The sequence below is a fragment of the Coregonus lavaretus genome, assembly GCF_964263955.1.
Source record: "Coregonus lavaretus genome assembly, contig: HAP1_SCAFFOLD_998, whole genome shotgun sequence".
Lineage (NCBI taxonomy): Eukaryota > Metazoa > Chordata > Actinopteri > Salmoniformes > Salmonidae > Coregonus > Coregonus lavaretus.
Genome location: NW_028163081.1, coordinates 44,709 through 68,772, shown reverse-complemented (window position 1 = coordinate 68,772; position 24,064 = coordinate 44,709). Strand labels below are relative to the sequence as shown.

The window sequence follows — 24,064 nt, the reverse complement described above, 5'->3', positions numbered from 1 at the left end:
TTCATTTCTAAACGGTAAAAAATATATATTTATGAATAACTTTAAATAAAAGGTGACATTCTGTACTGTCACCTAATATGAAGCATTCTATCTCAAATCCAAAATGCTGGAGCATAGCACCAAATGTAAAACTGAAAGCGTCACTGTCCAAACACATATGGTGTGGACTATGTGTGCCTGGTAAACACATGTGGATCTGGTGAACAGTTATCACTTGTTGACCAACTACAGGAATACTGACCTCAGAGTCTCCAGTTTACAGGGGGGATTCCCCAGTCCAGCAGAGAGCAGCTTCACTCCTGAATCCTTCAGGTCATTGTTACTCAGATCCAGCTCTCTGAGGTGTGAGGGGTTTGACTTCATAGCTGAGACCAGAGAAGCACAGCCTTCCTCTGTGACTCCACAGCCTGACAGCCTGACAAAGAGATCATCATGACTTCACAAACACACTGTTAATTTAACCAGTAGTGTAGAAGGACAATTGCAGATGCATTTCGTTTATTCTCTCAAACAACATATATATTCATCTTCCGTCTCCTAGAATTGTATGGTCATAATGTTATACTAATGTGAACATCAATTCATTGATTAAATGTGTCCTGAAACCTGCCATATATATTCATAAATGGATGTTTCATTATTGGAAATGACAAATTATGAAAGTATTGCCTGCAGATAGAAAAATGTATATTACAAATATTTGAGTAGACTGACCAGAGCAGTTTAAAAAGCAGTATCAGTCAAAAGACAGACAGTGAGGTATCAGATTTAGATTGTATTGAGTATACAGTCCACACCATATCTATTTTGACAGTGAAGATAACATTTTAAATGTGGCTCTATACTCCAGCATTTTGGATTTGAGATCAAATGTTTAATATGAGGTGACAGTATATAATGTCACATTTTATTTGAGGGTATTTTAATACATATCTGTTTCACCATTTAGAAATGAAGCACTTTATGTATCTAGTCCCCCCATTTAAAGAAGTCATAAGTATTCCAACAAATTTACTTATAATTTGTAAAAGTAGTCAAAAGTTGAGTATTTGATCCCAAACTCGTTGGTTGCATTTGCAGTTTGTTTTGGTTGTGTTTTGGGTTATGTTTTGCCCGATAGTAACTGAATGGTGGATGATGACTGGATTAATCTTCTGTCTAAGTGAGTAGATAACATGTTTCTAAACACTACTAAATGAATCCTGATGATGCCATGATAAAGAAAAATCATGAATGAATCATGAATAATAATGAGTGAGAAAGTTACAGAGGCTACAACAAAACATGCTAACCTCTCACCATTACCAATAACAGAGGGGGTATGATCCTTGTTCCTCTGTAACTTTCTCATTCATCATTATTCATGATTCTTTCATGATTATTCATAATCAAGGTAGCATCCACATGAATGTAAAAGTGTTCAGAAACAGATTCTATTCTTACTGACAATACAAGTGAAGTGACTCCAAAATGACAGGACATTATTCACCATTCAGTTTCTATTGGGAAAAACATCATCCAAAACACAACCAAGACAAACTGCAAATGCATTCAACAAGTTTGTAGAATCACAAGCTTGATGTAATCACTGCAGGCAAAGAATATTGGACAAAATACTAAACTTTAGACTAAATTAATTAGTCCAAATAATTACGACTTTTTCAAATGAGAGAACTACATACATTAAGTGCTTTCGAATCTAATTAGTAAAACAGATATGTATGAAGACTAGGGGTGTAACGATTCGTTTTAACAACGATTCGATTCGTATCACGATTCGTGGTTGTCGATACGATTCAAGGACGATATTGGTTCATTTAGAACGATACGATCCGAAACGATTCAGTGACTTGAAATCGATTCAGTAACCTTTTAGCCAAAAATTCAACCAGTGTGACTGAAATAAATACCTGGTAACCAGTTGCATTTTAATGGCTGGCAATAGTCTTGCTATTTTTAACAGTGTTTCATGCCTCCATGCAGACCATCTGGTATTATGAAACTTACCCATACCTACGTTGACAGCAGCCCCGTCTGTGCAACTTTGTTGTCCAGTCATCCAAGCCTGTGTCCTGGAAAAGTCTCACAAGTCCGTCTGTTATGGCCTGTGCGGTTCGGTCAGCACCCAATTCAATCAGTCCAATAAAGTCCGAAGTAAACTCTCCGTTGCTGGACACAATGTAAACTATTTCCTGCTCAGTTTTTGTGATGTCCTCAGATCCATCAAAAAGCATTCAGTAAAGGAACATCCTCAGAATAGGAAGACATGGGACGTGCGTGTTTAGCTTTATGGAAAGAGAAAAATATTAAACAGAGCTTGCCTCTGTTCTTCATTCAGCTTGTCTCGCTATCTGGCAAGTGGGCGACTGGACATTTATTCTCGGCTAGCTTTTAGCAATGGCTTGCGCCACATTCGTGTGCTCCTTGCTCTTTTCATGTTTGTCAAATAAAGGATGGTTGAAATTCTTTGAGCCTTTATAAAATGCACCTGTTTTGTCTGCTAGATGTGGATTTGAGCGGCAAATCTTGCACCACATTTCTTCGGCTCTGGCTCCAGTTGGCGTTTCTTTGTAGGTGGCGAAACGCCAAAAAGGCTGCTTAATGTCTGTTGCTTTTTGGACATCCCTGACAGTAGTTGACAAGCAACATGTCATGTGTAAGGTTAGATGAGAAGATCGGTCAAGTACGCAAAGGCGCGTAGTAATTTGTCGCGCTTGCGTATCTGCGTACCAGTTATGTGCACCCCTGCATATAAAGTCTGACGTGCTTAAATCCAATGGGTTATTTCCTAGTATCGATACAATCGATTTATTACATTTTAAAACGATATTAGATCGATATATGTTGTCCAAAAGGCCAACTCGCCGCGCACAGATCGATGTAGTTGAATCATATGAATATAAATCGATACATCGATGTAGTCGATGAATCGTTACACCCCTAATGAAGACCCTCAAATAAAAGGTGACATTCTGTTCTGTCACCTAATATGAAACATTCTATCTCAAATCCAAAATGCTGGAGCATAGCACCAAATTTAAAACTGTAAGCTTCACTGTCCAAACACATATGGTGTGGACTATGTGTGCCTGGTAAACACATGTGGATCTGGTGAACAGTTATCACTTGTTGACCAACTACAGGAATACTGACCTCAGAGTCTCAAGTTTACAGTGGGGATTCCCCAGTCCAGCAGAGAGCAGCTTCACTCCTGAATCCTTCAGGTCATTGTTACTCAGATCCAGCTCTCTCAGGTGTGAGGGGTTTGACTTCTGAGCTGAGGCCAGAGAAGCACAGCCTTTCTCTGTGACTCCACAACCTGACAGCCTGACAGAGAGATCATCATGATTTCACAAACACACTGTTAATTTAACCATTAGTGTAGAAGGACAATGGCAGATGCATTTGGTTTATTCTCTCAAACAACATACAGATTCATCTTCCGTCTCCTAGAATTGTATGGTTATAATGTTATACTAATGTGAAAATCAATGCATTTATTCAATATGTTTTTCAATAGAATATTATATACATATTATAATACATATTTTACTCTAAACTTAATATTTCTTCCTTTTGATTAGTTCTTAAATGTCATTGTATGTACTCACAGAGCAGCTCTGGAGGCTTTGACCACTGGCAGCAGCCTCAGAAGACCTTCCTCTGATCTGGAGTATTTTTTCAGGTCAAACACATCCAGCTCCTTTTCTGAAGTCAGCAACACAAAGACCAGAGCTGACCACTGTGCAGGTGACAGTTCTTCTTCTGAGAGACTTCCTGATCTCAGGTAGCTTTGGATCTCCTCCACAAGAGAATGGTCATTCAGTTCATTCAGACAGTGGAACAGATTGATGCACCTCTCTGGAGAGGGATTCTCCCTGATCTTCTTCTTGATGTACTTGACTGTTTCTTCATGGCTCTGTGAGCTGCTTCTTGTCTTTGTCAGTAGACCTCGTAAGTGCTTCTGATTGGACTCCAGTGAGAGGCCCAGAAGGAAGCGGAGGAACAGGTCCAGGTTTCCTGTCTCACTTCGTAAGGCTTTATCCACAGCACTCTTGTAGACAGTAACTTCAGTAACTTGCGGTTCGGCCATTAGATTCTCATTGTTGTTGATGAATGAGAGGAACACATATACAGCAGCCAGAAACTCCTGAATGCTCAGATGCACGAAGCAGTACACCTTGTCCTGGTACAGCACACATTCCTCTTTAAAGATCTGTGTGCACAATCCTGAGTACACAGAGGCTTCATTGACATCAATCCCAGCCTCTTTCAGCTCTTCTTCATAGAAAATCAGATTGCCCTTCATAAGCTGTTGAAAAGCCAGTTTTCCCAGTGACAGAATGCTCTCGTTATTCCAGTGTGGACCTGTCTCTTCTTTCCCAAGATACTTTTCATTCTTCTGTTTGGTATGAAACTCCACAAGGTGTGAGTACATCTCAGTCAGAGTCTTGGGCATCTCTTCTGTCTTATGTTTCAACATGTGCTCAAGGACTGTTGCAGAAATCCAACAGAAGACTGGAATGTGGCACATGATGTGGAGGCTCCTTGATGTCTTTATGTGTGAGATGATTCTGCTGGCTAGGTCCTGATCACTGAATCTCTTCCTGAAATATTCATCCTTCTGTGGGTCATTGAACCCTCGTACCTCTGTCACCTGGTCAACACACACTGAAGGGATCTGATTGGCTGCTGCAGGTCGGGTAGTTATCCAGAGGAGAGCAGAGGGAAGCAGATTTCCCTTGATGAGATTTGTCAGCAGAACATCCACTGAGGTTGACTCTGTGACGTCACAACAGATCTTGTTCTTCTGGAAGTCTAGGGGCAGTCGGCACTCATCCAGACCATCAAAGATGAACAGAACTTTGTACTTTTCGTAGTTGAAGATTCTTGATTCTTTGGTTTCGATTGAGAATTGATTGAGAAGTTCAATCAAATTGTGTTTTTCCCCTTTCATCAAATTCAGCTCCCGAAAAGGGAATGAAAATACAAATTGGACATCCTGATTTGCTTTTCCTTCAGCCCAGTCCAGAATGAACTTCTGCACAGAGACTGTTTTTCCAATGCCAGCGACTCCCTTTGTCAGCACAGTTCTGATAAGTTTGTCTTGTCCAGTTAAGGGTTTGAAGATTTCGTTACATTTGATTGCAGTCTCTGGTCTTGCTTGTTTCCTGGTTGTTGTCTCAATCTGTCTCAGCTCATGTTCATTATTGACCTCTCCTGTTCCACCCTCTGTGATGTAGAGCTCTGTGTAGATCTTATTGAGAAGTGTTGGGTTTCCTTGTTTAGCGATCCCCTCAAATACACATTGAAACTTCTTCTTTAGATTAGATTTGAGTTCACGTTGGCAAATCACAGCAAGCTCATCTGAATCTAGAAATAACACAGAGGATATTAATATTACGTATGTTTTAATGGCTACAGTATTGTAGGACTGTGTTATAAAGTTTAAATTATAATAATTTATTCTCTTAACTTACTGTATAAATGTTTTCATAATGCATTACAGACTGGATTCTCTCTCTCTCTCTCTCTCTCTCTCTCTCTCTCTCTCTCTCTCTCTACAACACATCCCTGCTGCTCCTTGATGAAGTCAGTAGGTGTTGCGTTAAGGCTGCTACAATATCATTTAGTTACACAGCTACTTTAGCTGTACTTTAGCTACAGCATTTAAATGTTCTAAAACAGCATTCAACATGAGGCAGACAGCTCTTACTTTTCTCCAGTGTGTCAGCAAGCTCCTTCTGGTTCATTTTCCTCAGGACGTGCAGTGTGATCTTCAGAGCCCCCTCTCTGGCACTGCTCTCCTGCTTCTCATCTTCAGAATCCACCACTTCCTTATCCTGCTTCTGGCTCTCAAAGCCTTCTGGGAGTTCTGGACTAAGAATCCTCTTGAACATCTTCAGCTCGTTCTTCACAAATGTCATAATATTCTCTTCAAGCAACTGAAATAAATCAAGTAAATCAGTTAAGCAAGAGACTAAATGCTTTCTCATTAACACATTAATGAATGATTGACAGATCAACTTTACTTGAGGTAAACAAAAACAAATGTACATAACAGGACCACATACACTGAATATGGAGGCCAGGTCTGTTTGATGACTCTGGGAAGACTGACCACGGAGAATCTCTGACTCTGATCTCTCCTGTTGGTTTCTGGGGAAAAAACATGAGATTACATTTCCTCATCCAGGGAGTGCACACACACACACACACACACACACACACACACGCACACACACACACACACAGACACACACAGGGAGGGAATGTTTTGTTTGTTTAATATTGTTTCAGGACTATGAAAATGGAAACAATGATTAGCCTATGGATTATGAAAACAACAAAAATAAATGGGAAAATGGGAGAGGAGAAATGACTAGAGACTGTGTTGTTTAACTTCTTCTTACCTTTGTTCAGTAGAAAAGTCTCCCTCTCTGAAGTATATAGGAAGACCCTTAGACCGGTCACTCTTCATGGACACACAGCTGGGTACAGGGGAGGCTGGTCTCTCCTGCTTGATTGGGCTTCAACACAACAGAGACAAACATTACGTCTCTCATCTACTCTGAGCTCAGATGGGGAAACATGAGAAGAGTTTCATTCCAAAACGCTATATATCCATTTTCAGAAATGTTCGTCAATTAGCTTCTATTGTTTAAAGAAATTATGAAAGATATTGGTGTCTTTTTTCACTAGCTAATCATGGCATGAGGTTGTTAAATGACAGACATGTATTTGTTTAAAATCTATCACTTGATGGTTTCATTTCAGAGTGTCACGATCGTCGAACAGAGATGAGGACCAAGGCGCAGCGTTGCAGGCAAACATACTCTTTATTAGAGACACGATCAAAAACGACAAAACGAAAACGTGACAGTTCACGGTCTAACACAACACACTAGAAACAAGATCCCACAAACTCTGTGGGGAAACAGGCTGCTAAAGTATGGTTCTCAATCAGAGACAACAAGCAACAGCTGAATCACGTTGCCTCTGATTGAGAACCACACTGGCCAACATAGAACAACAATACTAGAAAGTGAAACCTAGAACAAAACACATAGACTTTACACACCCTGGCTCAACATATTAGAGTCCCCAGAGCCAGGGCGTGACAGTACCCCCCCCCCTAAAGGCGCGGACTCCGACCGCGCCCACCAAATACCACAGGGGAGGGACCGGGTGGGCACTCCGCTTAGGCGGCGGATCCGGCTCCGGGCCTGATCCCCGCTCCCTCTCCAACCCCCCAAAGTACCCCTGGTCCGGTCTGGCCCCGCTGGCCGGAGCTGGACTGCACACTGGTGGAGCGGATTGCTCTAGCTCCGGCGTGAAGCATCTGACCGGTGCCGGACCAGCCACCGGTGGAACAGGCATGGGCCGTGCCGGACTGACGACGCACACCACTGGCTTGGTGTGGGGAGCAGGAGCGGGCCGAGCCGGGCTGACGAAACGCACCACTGACTTGGTGCGGGGAGCAGGAATGGGCCGGACCGGGCTGACGACGCGCACCAGTGACTTGGTGCGGGGAGCAGGAACGGGCCGGACAGGGCTGACGAATCGCACCACTGACTTGGTGCGGGGAGCAGGAATGGGCCGGACTGGGCTGGCGACGCCCACCACAGACTTGGTGCGGGGAGCAGGAACAGGCCGGGCCGAGCTGGCGACGCGCACCGTAGACTTGGTGCGAGTGGCAGGAACAGGCCGGACCGTACTGGGAACACACACCACTGGCCCTACGTGGGGATCAGGAACAGGCCGGACCGGACTGGCAACACACCCCAGTACCTCTCGCCGTGCCTCTACATCCTCCTTCCCCCTGGTGACCAGTGACTCCCGTAACCTGGCGGCCTCCTGCTGCCCCGTCGTCCACGGCGTTAGCCCCCCCCTAAAAATTTTATGGGCTTCACTCCTACCCGTGGACCAGGTCCCCATACTTTTTGCCAGCCTTTCGCCCTTCTGCTTCCACGTCAAGCCCCTCTCTTCCTCACATGGCTTGACCCAGTCGAGGAGGCGAAGGAGATCCGCTAGAGATCTCTCAGGCGCTGGCTCCTGGACTTGCTGCTTGGTCCAGTCTTGGTGGGATCTTCTGTCACGATCGTCGAACAGAGATGAGGACCAAGGCGCAGCGTTGCAGGCAAACATACTCTTTATTAGAGACACGATCAAAATTGACAAAACGAAAACGTGACAGTTCACGGTCTAACACAACACACTAGAAACAAGATCCCACAAACTCTGTGGGGAAACAGGCTGCTAAAGTATGGTTCTCAATCAGAGACAACAAGCAACAGCTGAATCACGTTGCCTCTGATTGAGAACCACACTGGCCAACATAGAACAACAATACTAGAAAGTGAAACCTAGAACAAAACACATAGACTTTACACACCCTGGCTCAACATATTAGAGTCCCCAGAGCCAGGGCGTGACAGTACCCCCCCCCCTAAAGGCGCGGACTCCGACCGCGCCCACCAAATACCACAGGGGAGGGACCGGGTGGGCACTCCGCTTAGGCGGCGGATCCGGCTCCGGGCCTGATCCCCGCTCCCTCTCCAACCCCCCAAAGTACCCCTGGTCCGGTCTGGCCCCGCTGGCCGGAGCTGGACTGCACACTGGTGGAGCGGATTGCTCTAGCTCCGGCGTGAAGCATCTGACCGGTGCCGGACCAGCCACCGGTGGAACAGGCATGGGCCGTGCCGGACTGACGACGCACACCACTGGCTTGGTGTGGGGAGCAGGAGCGGGCCGAGCCGGGCTGACGAAACGCACCACTGACTTGGTGCGGGGAGCAGGAATGGGCCGGACCGGGCTGACGACGCGCACCAGTGACTTGGTGCGGGGAGCAGGAACGGGCCGGACAGGGCTGACGAATCGCACCACTGACTTGGTGCGGGGAGCAGGAATGGGCCGGACTGGGCTGGCGACGCCCACCACAGACTTGGTGCGGGGAGCAGGAACAGGCCGGGCCGAGCTGGCGACGCGCACCGTAGACTTGGTGCGAGTGGCAGGAACAGGCCGGACCGTACTGGGAACACACACCACTGGCCCTACGTGGGGATCAGGAACAGGCCGGACCGGACTGGCAACACACCCCAGTACCTCTCGCCGTGCCTCTACATCCTCCTTCCCCCTGGTGACCAGTGACTCCCGTAACCTGGCGGCCTCCTGCTGCCCCGTCGTCCACGGCGTTAGCCCCCCCCTAAAAATTTTATGGGCTTCACTCCTACCCGTGGACCAGGTCCCCATACTTTTTGCCAGCCTTTCGCCCTTCTGCTTCCACGTCAAGCCCCTCTCTTCCTCACATGGCTTGACCCAGTCGAGGAGGCGAAGGAGATCCGCTAGAGATCTCTCAGGCGCTGGCTCCTGGACTTGCTGCTTGGTCCAGTCTTGGTGGGATCTTCTGTCACGATCGTCGAACAGAGATGAGGACCAAGGCGCAGCGTTGCAGGCAAACATACTCTTTATTAGAGACACGATCAAAATTGACAAAACGAAAACGTGACAGTTCACGGTCTAACACAACAGACTAGAAACAAGATCCCACAAACTCTGTGGGGAAACAGGCTGCTAAAGTATGGTTCTCAATCAGAGACAACAAGCAACAGCTGAATCACGTTGCCTCTGATTGAGAACCACACTGGCCAACATAGACAAACAATACTAGAAAGTGAAACCTAGAACAAAACACATAGACTTTACACACCCTGGCTCAACATATTAGAGTCCCCAGAGCCAGGGCGTGACACAGAGAGACAAATAATCATGTTTTTTTGCAAAATGCTACATATCTGCCTCACTCTCAGAGAAATAAGTAGTACTGCTAGGTTTTACACAGTCAAATGTAGCAAAATTTGAAATGGTGTTTTTTTTACTTTGGATAAAAGTAGAGACTCAGCTAGAAAAAGGTGTATCATACACTACAGTTGAGGAACAATGGGAAAGTAATTCTGCTTTGAAAGATGATAAACTTGTAACCTCAATTTTGAGAAAATGGCCTTTGAATGTTTTGGTTCACCTACTGGAGATCTCTTCTTTATCTACAGTGGTGTTACTTTGGCAGATAATGTCACCCATGTAAATAAATAGTTAAAAAATATATATATATATATATATAGTTAACTAAATGTATGGTGTTTTTGTTTTTTGTCAGTTTCATTGTTTGTTATGCTATACATTGTTATGTTATGGTTGTAAGTGGTAAAATGAACTAGAAAATGTCATATTTTGAAATTCTGAGTAATTACTACTTTAGTAAGGATACACTTTATTCAATACTACTGCAGTTAATAAATAATTCCTATAGATGGCAGCATTAGACCACGAATGACATTTCAGAAGGTTAGTTTAGTTTTCTCCCTGGATACACCACCACTCCCCCTCACAGGAAAACTCCTGCACACGCTTTTTACTGTCCCTTTCCACACTGCTAACGCAAGAGGAACGACTGAAAAAGCATTTAACAGATTACTGTGAAATAATATAATGATGATTCATGTTTATTATTACCTGTCTTTATGCTCATGTTTTGAAATTATACTTCATTACTATAACAATTATCAATAAGCCTGAACATTAATTTAGTCACCTCTGGTCAAGAAAACTTATTTTCCTAGTACATTCATTGTCTGATTCATCAACCAGCAGCGAGCACTCTGACTTCTAGCTCAAGCGAGGGGCATGTTGAGGTACATTTGCTAACCGGGAGGGTTGCATGATGTAATTTATTGGCGGGCTGGAAGACGCACTCTTGTCTTATCTATTCCGAGGTTGTTTAATCACAATATTAGATATTTAAAAAATGCATGTATACTAGGGTTGAGGTTGGAGCATCTGACTAGTGATTATTTACCAGGGGTTCAACACCTGCTATAGTCACTATTTAATTGCTCTTCCAAAAGCATCACAGGCCTAAAACGAGATATATAGCTAAATAAAGTAATGAGTGACCATTTTAGAAAATCATGGGACATATAGTATTTGGTTGCATGCTATTTTATGTCAATCATATTTCTGCTTGTAGCCTATAACTGATGCTTCGTGGTCTTATGCTGCCATCTATTGGAAATATTTATCAATTAAAAGTTATTAATTCACATACAGACGTTGGTGAGGCAGCTGAGAAATAAAGTGTATTAGATCAGTCTCAAACCTGCCCCACGCCAATTGCTGGACTTTCACACAGAGGTTACTAGGTCACCCAATTCAAACTACATTGAAAAATAAAACAAATGTGTCTTATTTATCAAGTGTTCTGTTTTGCAATTATACATATAATAAAATAACAACAAAATAATCAAAACGCTATTTAATACTATAATTGTATTTACTAAGATGATATTATTATTAAAATAGTTTCTAAAAGTGTTCTAGGCTACCCTACCCTAGAATTAGGGGTTAGGGTTACGGCTAAAATAGGTTATAAGTAGGGTAAGAGTTTCTGTATAGCACTTTGTGACATCTGCTGGTGTAAAAAGGGCTTTATAAATACATTTGATTGATTGTTAGGTTTAGGGTTTTTATGGCAAAAAACTGTATGGGTTTATGGCACTCTTCCTCCTCCTTGTGGCCGTATGTGGGTACTACATAACTCATTCATTACATTAAAAAACATTTTTTTGTCACGGTTCTCCCGGTCGCGGCCGGCTACGACAGTCTGGATTCGAACCAGGATCTCTAGTGGCCTTAGACCACTGCAGGAGACCTGACACTTCATGACACTTGCTAGGCTTAGGCTCATAATCTGAGGTAGCAACTGCGTCTGATCTACAAATCCATTAGCTAGACCACCCGATTAGACAACAATCACCCCATTATATCCATTTGGTTTGCAACTCAGTGAACCTGCGCAGCATTCGCTCAATTTGATGCCTATGAACGAAGATTTCGATGCATATCAAATTACCCAGCAGCCATTTAGAAACCACAAGTTGTCAAAAAAATGTTTTTTTCTTAATTAAAAAATGTCTTCTGGCTGTGTAAAATCGGCCACATCTTGAAAAAGAGGACAGGGACATGCGTTTTGTTTAGATTGTACACTTTAAAAACAACAACAAATATGGCTATCCATGACCAGAAAATGTTTAATGTTTGATGGCTATCGGCCAGCCATTGCCTCTCAAACTATGTCTCACCTCACTATTGGTGACCACAACATGTACTCAGGTGAACAGTGAGTGCGCTCACCAAGTAACCATAACCTTATTAATAATAAGTTACCTGAGGTAAACCTACAGGGTTGATGCTCACCAAGTAGCTGTAACCTTGTTAATAATCAGTTACCTGAGGTAAACCTAAAGGGTTAACGCTCACCAAGTAACCGTAACCTTGTTAATAATAAGTTACCTGAGGTAAGCCTTTAGTGAGAGGTTCAATGCTTTAACATTTAGGACACTTGCAAAATCTTGTTACTTATGATTTATTTTTGACTGTCCTTTTTGTCATCCAAAAAAAGGGGTTAAATACTGTATGTTTAAAAATATATATATATTTCCTGATTTTTTTATATCTCCTAGATTTAGGACAGACACTTCAAAACCTTGTTTCTTGTGATTTATTGTCCTTTTTGCCATTTATGAATGTGTTATTCAATGCATTTCAATGCTTCGTCGGGAGAGGTTGTGTTTTTCTCTAGCAGGAGGTAAGCTTGGCTTCTCATATGGTGTTGAGTAAAGCTTAAACCATGTATTTAGATCGTAGGTAGGTAGTTTATTTACGTAGTTATTTAGGTTGTTATTGTAGGTTTCCGTAGGCAATTATTGTAGGTAAGTATTGTATTGTTTACGGCGGAGCCCGGCGAAGCACGAGGCTAGCTAGCTAGCTAGCTAGCGGGTAGCTACTGGTAACGTTTATTGGTAATTATCTGTTTAGTGCAACGTTGGAGAGTTGTTTCCAGTGTTAATATGCTAGCTAGCCAACGTTTAATCTTTGCTGCGTTATGAAAGGAACTAGACACGGACATGAATTATCTGTTTAGTGTGTTATCACACTCTTGGTATGCTAGCTAGCTAGCGGGTAGCTACTGGTAACGTTTATTGGTAATTATCTGTTTAGTGCAACGGTGGAGAGTTGTTTCCAGTGTTAATGTGCTAGCTAGCCAACGTTTAATTTTTGCTGCGTTATGAAAGGAACTAGACACGGACATGAATTATCTGTTTAGTGTGTTAACACACTCTTGGTAGTTTGTTGTAACCAAGTATTGGTGCTAAACTGTGTGTTATTGGATGCTAGCATGCTAGTTAGCTATGGCGTCATAGCTAGGCATTGTGGGCTGTTGTGGGTAGTTACTGTAGGTTGGCATTGTTTTTCGGTGGTGCCGGGGGTTGCACGAAGCTAGTTAGCTAGCTAGCCGTTCTTCAAACAAGGTCAACACAGTGGCCATTGCTAGCTAGCCAACATGACCAGCTAACTGTACTGTAGTAGCTAAATACAATATAGTTGTGCTACATAGCCGAATTATCTGCTTAGTGTGTTAACACACTATTGGTGGTTTGTTGTGACCAAGTGTTGGTGCTAAACTGTGTGTTATTTGGATGCTAGCATGCTAGTTAGCTATGGTGTCATAGTTAGCTAGCTGAATAAAGTGGGTTGAGTCTATTCCTTTAAACATTGAACCGCTGTGGTTCACAACAATTCTGATTTCTAAAGGTGGAAGTTGGTAGAGTTTTTGTTCGGGTGGTTCAGTGAAACAATTATAGTTTCTGAGGTAGAAGTTTTTGGTGAGGGAGGCCCTGCTCTCTACTCTCCCAGATGTTTAGTTCATTTCATTCCGATCTCCTCTGCATTATTGTAGCCATTTGCTACAGCCTGTCAACTATGCCTCTGCCTATCCCTGTTCTCTCCTCTCTGCACAGGCTACACAAACGCCCCACACCGCGTGGCTGCTGCCTCTCTAACCTGGTGGTCCCTGCACGCACCCCACACCTGGAGTTCCAGGTCTCAGGCAGCCTCTGGAACTGCCGTTCTGCTGCCAACAAAGCTGACTTCATCCCAGCCTATGCTAATCTCCAGTCCCTCGACTTCCTGGCGCTGACGGAAACATGGATTACCACTGAAAACACTGCTACTCCTACTGCTCTCTCCTCGTCTGACCATGTGTTCTCGCATACCCCGAGAGCATCTGGTCAGAGGGGTGGTGGCACAGGAATCCTCATCTCTCCCAAGTGGACATTCTCAATTTTTCCCCTAACCCATCTGTCTATCTCCTCATTTGAATTCCATGCTGTCACAGTCACTAGCCCATTTAAGCTTAATATCCTTGTCATCTATCGCCCTCCAGGTTCCCTTGGAGAGTTCATCAATGAGCTTGACGCCTTGATAAGTTCCTTTCCTGAGGATGGCTCACCCCTCACAGTTTTGGGGGATTTCAACCTCCCTATGTCCACATTTGACTCATTTCTCTCTGCCTCCTTCTTTCCACTCCTCTCCTCTTTTGACCTCACCCTCTCACCGTCCCCCCCTACTCACAAGGCAGGCAATACGCTTGACCTCATCTTTACTAGATGCTGCTCTTCTACTAATCTCACTGCAACTCCCCTCCATGTCTCCGACCACTACTTTGTTTCCTTTTCTCTCTCGCTCTCCTCCCACACTACTCACTCTGCCCCTACACAGATGGTAATGCGCCGCTGCAACCTTCGCTCTCTCTCTCCCACTACTCTCTCCTCTTCCATCCTATCATCTCTTCCCTCTGCTCAATCCTTCTCCCTCCAATCTCCTGATTCTGCCTCCTCAACCCTCCTCTCCTCCCTTTCTGCATCCTTTGACTCTCTGTGTCCCCTATCCTCCCGGCCGGCTCGGTCCTCCCCTCCAGCTCCGTGGCTTGATGACTCATTGCAAGCTCACAGAACAGAGCTCCGGGCAGCGGAGCGGAAATGGAAGAAAACTAAACTCCCTGCCGACCTGGCATCTTTTCACTCCCTCCTCTCTACATTTTCTTCATCTGTTTCTGCTGCTAAGGCCACTTTCTACCACTCTAAATTCCAAGCATCTGCCTCTAACCCTAGGAAGCTATTTGCCACATTTTCCTCACTGCTGAATCCCCCCCCCCCCCCCCCTCCTCTCTCTCTGTGGATGACTTCGTCAACCACTTTGAAAAGAAGGTTGACGACATCCGATCCTCGTTTGTTAAGTCTAATGACACTGCTGGTCCTACTCACACTGCCCTACCCTATGCTTTGACTTCTTTCTCCCCTCTCTCTCCAGATAAAATCCTGCGACTTGTGACTGCAGGCCGCCCAACAACCTGCCCGCTTGACCCCATCCCCTCCTCTCTTCTCCAGACCATCTCCGGTGACCTTCTCCCCTACCTCACCTCGCTGATCAACTCATCCTTGACCGCTGGCCATGTCCCTTCCGTCTTCAAGAGAGCGAGAGTTGCTCCCCTTCTCAAAAAACCAACACTCGATCCCACTGATGTCAACAACTACAGACCAGTATCCCTTCTTTCCTTTCCAAAACTATTGAGCGTGCCGTCTTTAGCCAACTCTCTTGCTATCTCTCTCAGAATGACCTTCTTGATCCAAACCAGTCAGGTTTCAGGACTGGTCATTCAACTGAGACTGCTCTTCTCTGTGTCACGGAGGCTCTCCGCACTGCTAAAGCTAACTCTCTCTCCTCTGCTCTTGTCCTTCTAGACCTGTCTGCTGCCTTTGATACTGTGAACCATCAGATCCTCCTCTCCACCCTCTCCGAGCTGGGCATCTCCGGCGCGGCTCACTCCTGGATTGCGTCCTACCTGACCGGTCGCTCCTACCAAGTGGCGTGGCGAGAAGCTGTCTCCGCACCACGTGCTCTCACCACTGGTGTCCCCCAGGGCTCAGTTCTAGGCCCTCTCCTTTTCTCCCTATACACCAAGTCACTTGGCTCTGTCATATCCTCACATGGCCTCTCCTATCATTGCTACGCTGACGATACACAACTAATCTTCTCCTTTCCCCCTTCTGATAACCAGGTGGCGAATCGCATCTCTGCATGTCTGGCAGACATATCAGTATGGATGACGGATCACCACCTAAAGCTGAACCCTGGCAAGACGGAGCTGCTCTTCCTCCCGGGGAAGGACTGCCCGTTCCATGATCTCGCCATCACGGTTGACAACTCCGTTGTGTCCTCCTCCCAGAGTGCGAAGAGCCTTGGCGTGACCCTGGACAACACCCTGTCGTTCTCCGCTAACATCAAGGTGGTGACCCGCTCCTGCAGGTTCATGCTCTACAACATTCGGAGAGTACGACCCTGCCTTACACAGGAAGCGGCACAGGTCCTAATCCAGGCACTTGTCATCTCCCGTCTGGACTACTGCAACTCGCTGTTGGCTGGCCTCCCTGCCTGTGCCATTAAACCCCTACAACTCATCCAGAATGCCGCAGCCCGTCTGGTGTTCAACCTTCCCAAGTTTTCTCACGTCACCCCCCTCCGCCCCACACTCCACTGGCTTCCAGTTGAAGCTCGCATCCGCTACAAGACCATGGTGCTTGCCTATGGAGCAGTGAGGGGAACGGCACCTCTGTACCTTCGGGCTTTGATCAGTCCCTACACCCAAACGAGGGCATTGTGTTCATCCACCTCTGGCCTGCTGGCTCCCCTTCCTCTGCGGAAGCATAGTTCCCGCTCAGCCCAGTCAAAACTGTTCGCTGCTCTGGCACCCCAATGGTGGAACAAGCTCCCTCACGACGCCAGGACAGCGGAGTCACTCACCACCTTCCGGAGACATTTGAAACCCCACCTCTTTAAGGAATACCTGGGATAGGATAAAGTAATCCTTCTACCCCCCCCCCCCCAAAAAAAAATTGTAAAGTGGTTATCCCACTGCCTATAGGGTGAATGCACCAATTTGTGAGTCGCTCTGTTTAAGAGCGTCTGCTAAATGACGTAAATGTGCCCTTGAGCAAAAACTTAACCCTAATTGCTCCTGTAAGTCGCTCTGGATAAGAGCGTCTGCTAAATGACTAAAATGTAAATGTAAATGTAAAAATGTAAACTTACAGGGTTGATGCTCACCAAGTAGCTGTAACCTTGTTAATAATCAGTTACCTGAGATGAAACTTTAAAGAAAGTATCACTGCCTCCTTCTCACAAATGATCCAAAAAATATAAAAATTAAATCAAGTTGGTTCAACACAGTGGCGGGTCATTTTGACCCTAGGACAACGGGAGGGTTAAGATAGCTAGGTGAGACAACCAGATAATACAGTCAAATATACAGGATACGAACATTCAATTTCAGCTAAACAATGGATATATAGCGTTTTGCAATAAAAATAATAATAATGATATACATCTAAAATCTATTAATTAAACATCTGAGAACAGTAATATTGAAGGTAGCCATAAGCAACCATTTCTGATTAAAAAACACATGTGAAAAATTGTGGAAATAGCATTTAGGAAATAAACTCTTAATAATTCTTAAACAAAATTGTCATCTCACCTCTTAGCTTTGGTGTCATGTTCCCCAGAGAGACTCATTTTAGAGGCAGGGCCCCCCTCCTCTCTCTCCCCAGAGAGACTCATTTTAGACCACTGACCCCTAAACAGAGATCCAACATGTTGGTTGTAGTTAACACAGTAATTCTTGAATGTGAATTGTTATCATTTATTAATTATCTCTTACAAAACATTTACTAACAGACATATCGAAACAGTCAGGTGATTTAATGCAATCACATGAATATGTAGTTGTGACATCTCTTCACCATGGCCATGTCACACACTTATTTCTATTCATTAAAAGTTGCCATTTATTATTTTTGAATCTGTTCTTTTCTAAACGTATCAGAGAATGTAGACAGAAGGGCTAAAACAGGCTTGATTGATCTGGGGGGGATCAGTGATCTATACAGAAAGGTTTTTTGCAACAATTAAGACATGTTTTATTATTTAAAGTAGGCTAGGTTATAATGTATAACATTTTTTTTTTGTGTAAAGCAGATCAAGGTCTATACCTCAGCCAGTGGTGACCCGTCATTCAGGGCATGTGGCCTTTCCTGTTTTGCATGTTATTGTGGCATTAATACATGTCACATATCAGTTTGCTAACAATGTAAAAAATATATACACTACCGGTCAACATTTTTTGAACACATTCAAGGGTTTGTCTTTATTTTTACTATTTTCTACATTGTAGAATAATAGTGAAGACATCAAAACTATGAAATAACACATATAGAATCATGTAGTAACCAAAAAAGTGTTAAACAAATCAAAATCTATTTTATATTTGAGATTCTTCAAATAGCCACCCTTTGCCTTGATGACAGCTTTGCACACTCTTGGCATTCTCTCAACCAGCGACCCGTCATTAAGGGCAGGTGGCCTTTCCTGTTTTGCATGTTATTTTGGCATTAATACGTGTCACATATCAGTTTGCAAAAAATACAAAAAAATATATATATCATTGAGTTAATATAGCCGCATACAAATATGGTCTCTTTTTTGTTTTCTTGAGTAAGGCAGCTCCAAAATGCAGGTGTTTCAGCCTAGCTCAGTGCTTTCTGTGGTGGTGGGGCAAGCCAGAAGAAAATACAGAGCGCTGCGCCGTGATTGGCTCAGTGTTCTGTCACTCATGGGGACACTACGTCACTGCCAAGTCTAAGGGTAGAGCTAGAAAATTCAAGCCCCCTGGGTGCTGCCACAGAGTTACATTAGAAGTGCCCATCCAAGAAGGTCATTGGCCACAGATCAAATGACGTCAAATCACATTATATCTACAGTAGCTTTGATTGGACTGATCATGTCAACATCATACTTTCAAAATCTTAGCCAGCAGTCATCATCACGAATCAGGTCGACAATCTACAGGCAAATCCTTTTTAATCCTTGTCATATGAAGAGAAATAATGAAGAGAAATGATAGGACAGCTGTTGGGACTCTGCTGTTGGGACTCTGCTGTTGGGACTCTGCTGTTGGGACTCTGCTGTTGGGACTCTGCTGTTGGGACTCTGCTGTTGGGTCTCTGCTGTTGGGACTCTGCTTTATGTAGGCCCTAACAGTTTGTGGGCACCGTTTGTCACCGTTATAGTGCAATGAATGTATTGTTTAGTGTTGTGTTGTGGAGTGGCTTTGCTGGCATGCATCCCCCTTTATTTATGTTTTGCCCCACCAAGATTGACATGCTAAAATCACCACTGACCTCAGCTATAGCCTAGATGACCAGCCTAAACCTGTTCAGATCAGTTCCCATAACGTTATAACAGTAACAGTAGCAGGAGCCTAGTCCTGATACAGATGGAGGTCTATACCTCAGCTATAGCCTACATATCCTAGATGACCAGCTTAAACCTGTTCAGATCAGTTCCCATAACGTTATAACAGTAACAGTAGCAGGAGCCTAGTCCTGATACAGATGGAGGTCTATACCTCAGCTATAGCCTACATATCCTAGATGACCAGCCTAAACCTGTTCAGATCAGTTCCCATAACGTTACAGACCTAACAGTAGCAGGACAGAGCTTGTAGCCTAGGCATGGTATTTTACACACCATTTCAAACGGAGACCATCAGGTTTGTCAACATGATAAGTGATCATAGCTCAAACCTACTCTGACTATTGAATGTCTGACGTCGACCTAACCTTATAATAGTTTGTAGTTTAGCCTAGACCTACGAGAGTCTGCCCGTCTTTCCTACATATCAACACATTTATCCGACTTCTAATGTTACAGAGAAATACGTGCCACAGTTTCAACAGCCATTGTGTAACTGCGTAGGCTACACACTTACTTTCACGTTCATATGAGGAAATCACATAACTTCTTACAGTCGCTGGTGCAGCCGCCTGTTCTCTTGCAGATGAAGTAGCTTTTATAGGCGACTCATTCAACCAGTGTCGTATCGGGTGAATGGTGGCAATTATTGCTGTCAATCAACGAGTCCGCTTAGGCTGCACCGTGTTAGAGGCTTTTATTAAAATCACGAGGTTACAGCATAAGTTACAGACCCGCGAAGTCCGGAGAGCGACGCCTCAGAATGGCCGCTCTAACTTCTTATTCGTTTAGCCCCTACTTATAAACAATGCAAAAAGATGGGTGGCTCCCTCTTCTGGCCAATCACCAGTCTCCCCTGTCTACAACACACTTCCTGTCTGTTGTATGTGGCATTACACTAAAACATTCCCTCTTGATACTAAAATCAACATTCTTTCAGTTCCACTTAAAACATTAACAACGTCATAATCTCAATACACGACACCAGCCTAAACAACAGTAAATAAAAGATGTCAAATGGTCAAAAGTCAATCCTGATATAGCCATGTACATCAAAGAGAGGTGTATTGCTACAGATGTAGGATCTTAATTTTAGCCAGTTTGCTACAGCAGGAAAATAATCCTGCAGCAACAGGACATTTGAATTATTATGTGGATTATAATTAATGAACAATTTTTTAATAGAAAAGTGGAATTGATCATCTTCAGAAACCTTTTTTAAAGCTTAAAAACACTCAAATAAATTACAAGTTTTAATTATCCTGCAACAGGGTGATCAAATTAAGATCCTACATCTGTACAGAAATTATGTTTTTATCTAAATAAGGCAGTTTGAATTATTAGCAATAACGTTGCAACTGTCAGCTGCTGTAAACCTATGTGATTGGATGTTATAGACCCCTATCTGAACAGTTTCTTTCCCCATGCTGTGGCCCTCACCAACCAACCATCTGGCCCAGTGAGACTAAAGGACTATACACTCTTTGCTGCACACCACATCAAGTCATCTCTGAACTGTACACTACCATCTGGCCCATAGAGACTAAAGGACTATACACTCTTTGCTGCACACCACATCAAGCCATCTCTGAACTGTACACTACCATCTGGCCCATAGAGACTAAAGGACTATGTCCTCTACGCTGCTCACCACATCAAGCCATCTCTGAACTGTACACTACCATCTGGTCCATAGAGACTAAAGGACTATACACTCTATGCTGCTCACCACATCAAGCCATCTCTGAACTGTACACTAAATAACTGAACTATACTGCATTAGCACTCTGTTCATCTCTCTTAGATATATTTATACTGGTACTGTATATGTGGACATCCACCGTATATCAACTGTATTCCCACTGTACTGTATATCTGTATACCAACTGTATTCCCACTGTACTGTATATCTGTATATCAACTGTATTCCCACTGTACTGTATATCTGTATACCAACTTTATTCCCACTGTACTGTATATCTGTATACCAACTGTATACCCTCTGTACTGTATATCTGTATACCAACTGTATTCCCACTGTACTGTATATCTGTATACCAACTGTATTCCCACTGTACTGTATATCTGTATACCAACTGTATTCCCACTGTACTGTATATCTGTATATCAACTGTATTCCCACTGTACTGTATATCTGTATATCAACTCTATTCCCACTGTACTGTATATCTGTATACCAACTGTATTCCCACTGTACTGTATATCTGTATATCAACTGTATTCCCACTGTACTGTATATCTGTATATCAACTGTATTCCCACTGTACTGTATATCTGTATACCAACTGTATTCCCACTGTACTGTATATCTGTATACCAACTGTATTCCCACTGTACTGTATATCTGTATACCAACTGTATTCCCACTGTACTGCATATCTGTATATCCACTGTTCATTATCTTATAGCTCTATGCTCACTCTTCCTAGTTGTGTATAATGTTGTACAGACATTTGTGTAAACTCTTCTGTCTGTATTCTGTCTCTAAATGTTGTCTGTCACTATCACCATGTAGAATTATGTGTACAGATGTAGGATCTTAATTTGATCACCCTCCACTGCAGAATAACTTTCCCGCAATGCAGGAAATGTAAAACCTGTAGTGTATTTGAGGTTTTAAAAGGCTTCTGAAGTTTGTAATTTCCACTTAGAAATGCCAGACTTGAGTTTCGCTTAATAAAAATGTATCAACCGCTACAAAAATGTCCATTATTTATAATTCACATAATAATTCACATTTCCTGTTGCTGCAGGAATATTTTCCTGCTGTAGCAAACTGGCTCAAATTAAGATCCTACATATGTATGTGCAAATGTACTTGGCGAATAAAGGTGATTCTGATTCTGCAAAGGTTGAGTCTTGAATATTGATATATTGAATTTGATTTGCCCGTGTTCAGTTATCACCATTTTGTATGATTAGACTGACACAAACCTGTCTCAGTAGAAGTAGACTGTTAGGTCTGAGTGTTTTACTTCCATTCACTGTACTAAAATTACACCATACATTTAATTTCTCTACACACTTTACAATCATTCCTGGCAGGATTCTCACCTTGTAGCCTGAATTCACAACCAGAACATGTCAAGTCATTGAGATATCTACTGTTCTGCTGAGAGAGCACCTTCCTGATGACTAGCACTCTGTGTATTCTTATGGGTGAGGCCTGAGCTGGAATGTGAAGCTAACTGAAGCTAGCTTTAGAAAACCAGTATATCTAGCTTGCATCATAGTACACCCCTCAGGCTAAGTTCAGGTTTCAGCATGAGGCAGGCATCAACAGCCGAGTTGTAGGCTACAACCTGGGTCGTGTTCATTAGTTTACACAGCAGCCAACAGTTTTGAAAATGTTGCATAAACAGTTTACACCAAACGCTGTCCAACATGACCTAAATGGTTTCTGTTGCCAAACGTTTTGCTACGGTGGGCACTAATGAACACACACAACCTGCTTTGAGGAAGTGTAAGTTGTTGTTAGTCTTTCCACAGTATTTATTTGTCTCTCTTTCACACAACATACCTTCCTGAGTGAAAATAGTTAACAGTAGATAAGAAAGAGAAAATGTTGTTGCTTGTTGTGTTTTAAGCCTGTTTTGAGAAGACAAGTCTATAGACCTATGATACAGTAGGAGATCACCCTAGGGAACACAGTCTATAGACCTATGATACAGTACACTCTTAGAAAAAAGAGTTCCAAAAGGGTCCTCTGGCTGTCCCCATAGGAGAACGCTTTTGGGTTCCAGGTAAAACCCTTCTGGCTTCCATGTAGAACCCTCTGTGGAAAGGATTCTTCATGGAACCCAAAAGGGTTCTACCTAGGACCAAAAAGGGTTCTACAAAGGGTTCTCCTATGGGGACAGCCAAAGAACCCTTTTAGATTCAAGATAGTGTAGGAGCGATCACCCTGGGGCACACAGATGGAAACAGAACGAATTCATCCCACGCATCAAATTTATATCCAAAACATTTTAAGGAGAGTAGGCCTATTATAACACTGTCCACAAAACATATCATCAACTATATTAATACACATAACAATATCATCAACTATATGAATACATATAACAATATCATCAACTATATTAATACACATAACAATATCATCAACTATATTAATACACATAACAATATCATCAACTATATTAATATGCATAACAATATCATCAACTATATTAATACACATAACAATCGTTGTCTTACCTTTTATATGTCTCTCAATAGAAGTAGAGTCTGGAATGATCATTCGGTGGTGGAAAGTTCCTTTAGTTTGTTCTGCTCATTTCCATATCAGGTTCTACCTGTTCTCTCTCCCACTCCCTGTCTCTTTATAGCTCTTACAATGTGCCTTGGCATACATTCTACAAGTGTCTGGAACTCCAAATGTAGTTCTGATTTAGTGTTCCAAATGAAAACAATTTGATTAAACTGGTTAATATGGTTAAAATACATTAAGACTGAGTAATGCTGTGATTGTTTTTATTATTTTGTATTGAAATGTTTGACTTTATTTTCCCTATGTCCTTTCAATATAGGAACAAATTGTGAAATGACAGCCTTCTGTAAATATGCACAAAAGTCTATGGATTCATTTTATGGTATGTGTCTTGCAACATTATGTAAAATGACAGGTTGAGAAACACTGCATCTTCCTAGGTGCATATGTGAGAAGGAACGCAAACTGTCTCCCTATGTGTGTCATCCCTAAACATCAAGTGTTTGTGGTTCATTAAAATGTTTATTGTCAAGGTTTAAAAAATAAAAAAATAAAAAAAAGTATCTTGAACTCTATTGGAGGGATGTGACATCATTCTTCCACAAGAAATTCCATCATTTAGTG

General features: G+C 43.0%; 1 protein-coding gene across 1 annotated transcript; it reads right to left on the bottom strand.

Moving 5' to 3' along the window:
* Positions 1-3,137: 3,137 nt before the first annotated feature.
* Positions 3,138-23,464, bottom strand: LOC311118508 (NLR family CARD domain-containing protein 3-like; the record flags this gene model as incomplete). Its single annotated transcript, XM_084193300.1, has 7 exons — positions 23,428-23,464; positions 17,432-17,530; positions 6,414-6,530; positions 6,075-6,159; positions 5,717-5,945; positions 3,612-5,373; positions 3,138-3,327 (listed from the first exon to the last, which is right to left on the bottom strand). The coding sequence occupies exons 2-7, from the start codon at positions 17,512-17,514 to the stop codon at positions 3,138-3,140; spliced, it is 2,466 nt and encodes an 821-aa protein (XP_084049426.1). The 5' UTR covers positions 17,515-17,530; positions 23,428-23,464.
* Positions 23,465-24,064: the final 600 nt, after the last annotated feature.